This window comes from Nicotiana sylvestris, chromosome 11 (genome assembly GCF_000393655.2).
Source record: "Nicotiana sylvestris chromosome 11, ASM39365v2, whole genome shotgun sequence".
NCBI lineage: Eukaryota > Viridiplantae > Streptophyta > Magnoliopsida > Solanales > Solanaceae > Nicotiana > Nicotiana sylvestris.
This window is the reverse complement of record NC_091067.1, coordinates 95487551-95493636: the sequence shown is the minus strand read 5'-3', so window position 1 is coordinate 95493636 and position 6086 is coordinate 95487551. Positions and strand designations below refer to the sequence as shown.

Sequence of the window (6086 nt, the reverse complement as noted above, 5' to 3'; positions counted from 1 at the left end):
AAATATCGAGTGGCTTTGAGGTGCTTACATCCTCTTTAGACTTAAAAGAGGATTTCACATGCTTTCCTCTAGCACAAGCATCACATACTTTCTGTACTTTTAACTTTGACATAGGCAGACCATGGACCAAGTCCTTCTGAATTAGTTTGTTCAGAAGAGAGAAGCTTGTGTGCCCCAATCTTCTGTACCAGAGTTCAGCATCATCATCAACAACTTTCAGGCAACTCAGATCTCCACTTTGTATGGACTCGAAATCAGCAACATAGATGTTCTTGTATCTCTTAGCCACAAGTACCACTTTACTAGTTACCAGATTAGTAACTATACATATCTTGGATAAGAACTCCACCTTGTTTCCTTTATCACAGATCCGAGAGACACTCAAGAGATTGTACTTAAGACCATTGACATAGTACACATTCTCAATAGAGTAAGTGGGTGATTTCCTGACTTTTCCAACTCCAAGAATGTACCCCTTCTTTCCATTCCCAAAGGATACACTCCCTCCTTGCAGGACTTTTAGTGAAAGAAACTCCATGATGTTCCCAGTCATGTGCTTTGAACATCCACTATCCATGAACCATTGTTGACTGCTTCCTTTCATTGTTCCCTGCACAAGGAGATCAAGAGTTAGTTTTAGGAACCCAAGCAAGTGGGTCCCTTGTAGTAGGCAAGAGGATGAATAAGAGCTCTCTTAGTCCATGCAAGTAATATGCGCTTTTGTGGGTGGAACTTGGTCCCTTTTTAGTAGTTATATTTTCAGTAAACACGTTGTTTTTCTGAAAGGACTGGACCCTGGCTTGGCAATTTTCCTTGAAATGCCTATTGTTCCCACAGTGGGTACACACCCAGTTATCTGGTACAGTAACATACTTGCTATGTGGGTTGTAAGGAGTTTTCTCTCTTTGGAACCCTATTCCCTGCCTGTTTCCACCATTATGAACGTACATGGCAGTGATAGCTTTTGAGGACCAGGTCCACTTTAGGGACTTTTCAAGATCATTTTTTATTCTTTCTAGTTCAATCCGGAGATGCTTGTTTTTCTCAGATTCAACACACAGACTAGTTCTCACAACCTTCAACTCGTTTTCAAGCCTAATATTTTCCTAACTTGCTACCTCTTTTCCTTTTCCAGAATTTCCAGGTTTTGACTCAGTCCCTAGTCCCTCTATTGTTTCCCTTAGGTCTGCAATCACTACCAAGAGATCATCTCTTTCTTCCTTAATCTCAGTCACTCTTTTCATCAAGGTTTCTCTTTCGTTTATGAAGTTTTCAATAGTTTCCTTATGGTCAACAACTACAACCACTATGTCATCTCTTTCATGTTCTATGTTAGCAATTTTTTTGGTTAAAACAAATTTTTCTTTCTCCAGCTCACAAATGGTTTCCTTCAGATCAACTACACACACTACCAGATCTTCTTTAGATTGTTCAACTTCTCCTAGCTCTAAGGTCAAGGCATCCTTATCCTCCATAAGACTATGATAGGCATCAATCAATACACTAGCTAAAGACATGAGTTTCTTAGGAGAGTAGGATTTTAGATTTCTCTGAACATCCCTGAAATTTACCTCACTATTGTCATCGTCTTCATCATCATCTGATTGGGCCATCAAAGCAAATATTGAATCATATTCATTTTCCTCACTTTCAACTGCTATCATGGAGCTGTCACCTGCATCAGTTTCATATTCAGACTCACTAGAAGAGTCTCCTCATGCTGCAAGAGCCTGTTTCACCACATTGTCAATAGATGTCTTCCTCTTGAAGTCCTTGTCAGGAATCAGGTTCCTCTTGGCTACTTTCTCAAGGTTGTACTTGGAGTACTCTTGCTTTAGGAGAGGACAGTTTTTGATGAAGTGCCCAGGCTTTCTGCACTTATGGCAGAGATCACAGTTCTTTAGTTTGCTAGAGCTGCCCTTTTTCAGTATTCCTCCATTTCTTCTGACCATCTTCTGAAATCTTTTGGTTAAGTAAGCAATGCCATTGTCCTCCTCACTCAAGTCATTGCTATCAGCTTTGAGTACCAGGTTCTTTTCTTTCTTTGGTTCTCTTCTTTTAGTATCTATCTTCCTCTTCATCTCATAGGTCTTCAGATTTCCAACCAGCTCGTCTACGGTCAGCTCATGCAGGTCCTTTACTTCAGTAGTAGCATTCACCTTGCTTTCCCAAGAACTGGGCAGGATACTGAGAATTTTCCTCACTAGCTTGTTCCTAGGAATGGAGTCACTAAGTGAGAGTAACTCATTTATGATGGAGGTGAATCTTGTGTGCATATCTTGAATAGATTCATCATCCTTCATCCTAAAGAGTTCATACTCGGTAGTGAGCATATCAATCTTAGATTGCTTTACTTGAGTGGTTCCCTCATGTGTTGTTTCCAAAGCTTCCCATATCTCCTTTGCAGTTTCACAAGCAGAAATTTTATTGTATTCATCAGGTCATATTCCATATACCAAAATCTTTTTGGCACGAAAATTGTTCTCTACAGCTTTTCTGTCTGCGTCGGTGTATTCTTTTCTAGTTGTTGGCATTGAGAATGGAAGTTCTGCAAGTGCCTTTGTTGGGATGTAAGGACCATCACATATGATATCCCACAACTCAGAATCTTCAGCCATAAAATCATGCATTCTTGTCTTTCACCACCCATAGTATTGCCCATTGAACCTGGGTAGTCTGTACATAGATTGACTTTCTTCAAAATTTGGTGGAGCAGCCATACAGATCTTTCCTAGGTGTTAGCCTAATAAGAGGAACCTGCTCTGATACCAATTGCTAGTTTATATGAGTCTACCAAACTATAGAGTACCTGGTCCTTTATGAGTTTCCACTGAGAATACTAATGAAACAGTAAGTAAATAAAACACGGGTTTTTACATGAAAAAATCCCACTCAAGGGGACAAAAACCATGACCTACACTTGTAGGCTTTCAACTTCACTAACTTGTAAACACTCTATTACAAGCCACTTTGTAATGACTCTATTACAAAGACTTCAATTCAACTTGTCGCGCCTCCTTTTTCTCGCAAATCGGGTTTATGACATTTGGGAGGACAACTCGTTCCCTTTCGAGAATTGGGTTTGAATTGAAGAGTCGCCACTTAATGATTTAAGTGCATTAGGACACTAAGAAAGGTTTGATTTGAACAACCAGAGGTTGGGTAAGAGCTTGAAATTATCCCAAGGGGAAGGTATTAGGCACCCCTCAAGATCCACTAGTGTGGTTCCCGGCCAAACCATTATTGTAACTTTAGGTACAAATAACACGTAGGCAAATAAGAACTTCAAACAAGAGAGGATTTTCACGTAATGGTTACAAAATAGGTGAAGTTAAAAGAAATAAAAGAAAAGCTAATTTTTTTAAAGAAAATAGTTTGAAATTAAACAACGAAACAAATAAATAAAGGAAAAGGGGTCCTAGGTTTGTAAATAATATGGATCACCCCACACAACATCCGGTAATCACTCCTCAATGAGGGGCTACACGGATGTTATTGCGTGGTCATCAGATCCATATCTACCCTTTCCTACCCCGTTGAGGTATTAAAGCGCGGAATGGTCTCGTTTACTTATTGCATGCTATTACCCGCCTCAATCCTATCAGTCCCGGAGGCATTTGGGACTACTAATCCTAAAGGGGAGGGATATTGGGCTTACTTGTGGTTTCAAAAGGTATATATACTAAGGCGACAAACAAAACATATATGGCAAGTATGTGAAAGCATATAAACAAATGAAAAGGCTCAAACAGACCTCCTTTAAGCAGAGAAAAGCAAGTAATTAGCATGACTTACACATACTGTTTAGGGTCTGATTAAACTTAAAGGATCGAGGCGAACTGATTTATTACATAGTTTAGATAAGAAGCCTGAATCAGGCCTGCCTGCTGGTTGTAGCATATAAAATCTGATTCAGTTTATAAACTTTCACCCTATGGCTTGCCTAAGTGTTAGACGAAGACCCTATAGGCATGATATCTACTGATTCCAGAAACAATGAAGTAAACATGAATACATACTGATTTAAGAAAAATCGTCTGTTATTAAAGAAAAGCGAGTTTTAGCAAAAGAGCATGCGTCATTGTTACTGGTTTTAGACTTATAAGCGAGTGAAGCGGTTCAGGTTCGATTAAAGCTCCTATAGGCATGCTTTCTATGTGTTGTCAATTTTGGACACTTTTATAAACATAGTAAAAAATGAAAAAATCCTATAGGCATGGCATCTAGATGCTGAATTTCATTTAAAGCCTATGACATGATATCTAATTGCGGTTGATTATTTAAAACCTATAAACATGTTTGCCTAATGAGAAATGCATATGCAAGATTCAGAAAGAACCTATAGGCAGGATATCTATATGATATGCAGAAAATTCAGAAATTCCTATAGGCAGGATATCTATATGATATGCAGAAATTCAGAAATAACCTATAGGCATGGTATCTATATGGGAATGCAAGATTCCTATAGACATGATATCTATACATGAGAATGCAGAAATTCATAAACTCTTATAGGCAGGTTATCTACCCCTTTTTGCATACGTAGTTACCCCTCCCTTTTCACTAGCCATCCCCGAGAATTTTATTAAAAAGTTATTACAACCTAGAAAGAGTAAAGTAAAGAAAAAATACAATCAGAAAAAGTACAACCAAGGAGAGCCTAATTCAGACTTCCTGTCTAAAGTATGAAGTAAACCAACTCCAAGAGATCTTATTTCAAAGCCTTTCTCCCATTTGGATGCGTCAGAGTTTCCTAAGAGCCTCATATGAACTCCGGGCAGTCCTCACGCCCAAATGCATTATAGATGAAGACATAGTGCAGTGTGGAAGAGCCAGCCTTCAAGTGTCCAAGTTCAGAAGGAACTCAAGGTCCCGAGGCAAGGCTCACAAGAGGGGGGCAGAACTTAGAGACTAAGAGAGGGTGCAAGTGCAGGTGCAAAATTCTGAAAAGGGGAAAAGGGAAGGGAAACTGTTTACATTAATACACATAGGGGTATAGGGAATGGGGAGGTGGTAAGGAGGCAAGGAGAGGCTAGTGGGCATACCCAACAATGGGAAATGCTGGCACACCCATAAGCTTGTTAGAACACATTGTTTAGAGGTTAGGATCCTCTAAGGGATCAAGTTCAATCCATAGACAATAACTTGCATATTGCCATATTTTAAACTGTAACTCAAAATACATAAAGGGAAATAGGGAGCGATGATTCAGAGCAGAAATAGGCAGTAGGACAAAAGCATACTAATTCTACAGAAAGCACTAAAGTAGACATGGATACAAAGACTGTAAATAAACACATTGTTGTGGTGCTGAAGCTTAAATCAGGACATACTAGTTTCAAAGGAAACAAACAAAGAAAAGTAGTAGGTCTTGTAGACAGGCCACAATGCAGACAAGAAGAGAAAGTTATTGTGAGAGAGTATAAGTTCAGAAGGATTTTGATGTCCTCTTTGTGAAAAAGGGTCGTGCCTTTTATAGTGTGAAAATCATGAAGAAATAAGGTAAGAAAATAGTCAAGGAACTGATTTTCAATCAATTACACAAGACTTCCCTTAATTAAGGGATTCAGATTCAAACGGGTAAAAACAATTTAAGGAAAGAAAAATGAATAAGCACTTTGTGCACAACATACAATTAAGGGTAAATACTAAAGGTTATTTAAGGACAGAATTTTTGAAATATGCGGTTGCACAAACAAGGCAAGAAAATCAATTAACAGCCAGTAAATCAAAGGTCGGGGATCTTGTATGAATGAACCGAGTCAAAAAGATGGGAAAAGTTTTTTAACTTAAGGGAAATCAGCAAACAATGGAAAGGGAATCAATTAGACCTATTTAGAAGGAATTTGAATAAATCACGAGCTGAAAGCCTTTTTAGAGGAAGATTCATCACATATAAAGAGCACATAAACACGTTGAGTTGAAAGAAAATATTGTGCCATTGCAAAAATCAATAGTATGATCCAATGAAGAAAGAGTTTTAGAAGAGTTTAGCCAAAGGTCAGAATCATATGCAAACACGGATGTCCAAGCTCGGTTCAGAGACTCGAAGTTGGTCTGAAAGAGTTAGGGGTTCTAAAATA

At 38.6% G+C, this 6086-nt stretch overlaps 1 protein-coding gene across 1 annotated transcript; it reads right to left on the bottom strand.

Annotated features, from left to right (window-relative positions):
• Window positions 1-1715: 1715 nt before the first annotated feature.
• On the bottom strand, window positions 1716-2630 carry LOC138881353 (uncharacterized). The gene is made up of 2 exons (XM_070161578.1): window positions 2457-2630; window positions 1716-2399 (listed from the first exon to the last, which is right to left on the bottom strand). The coding sequence occupies exons 1-2, from the start codon at window positions 2628-2630 to the stop codon at window positions 1716-1718; spliced, it is 858 nt and encodes a 285-aa protein (XP_070017679.1).
• Window positions 2631-6086: the final 3456 nt, after the last annotated feature.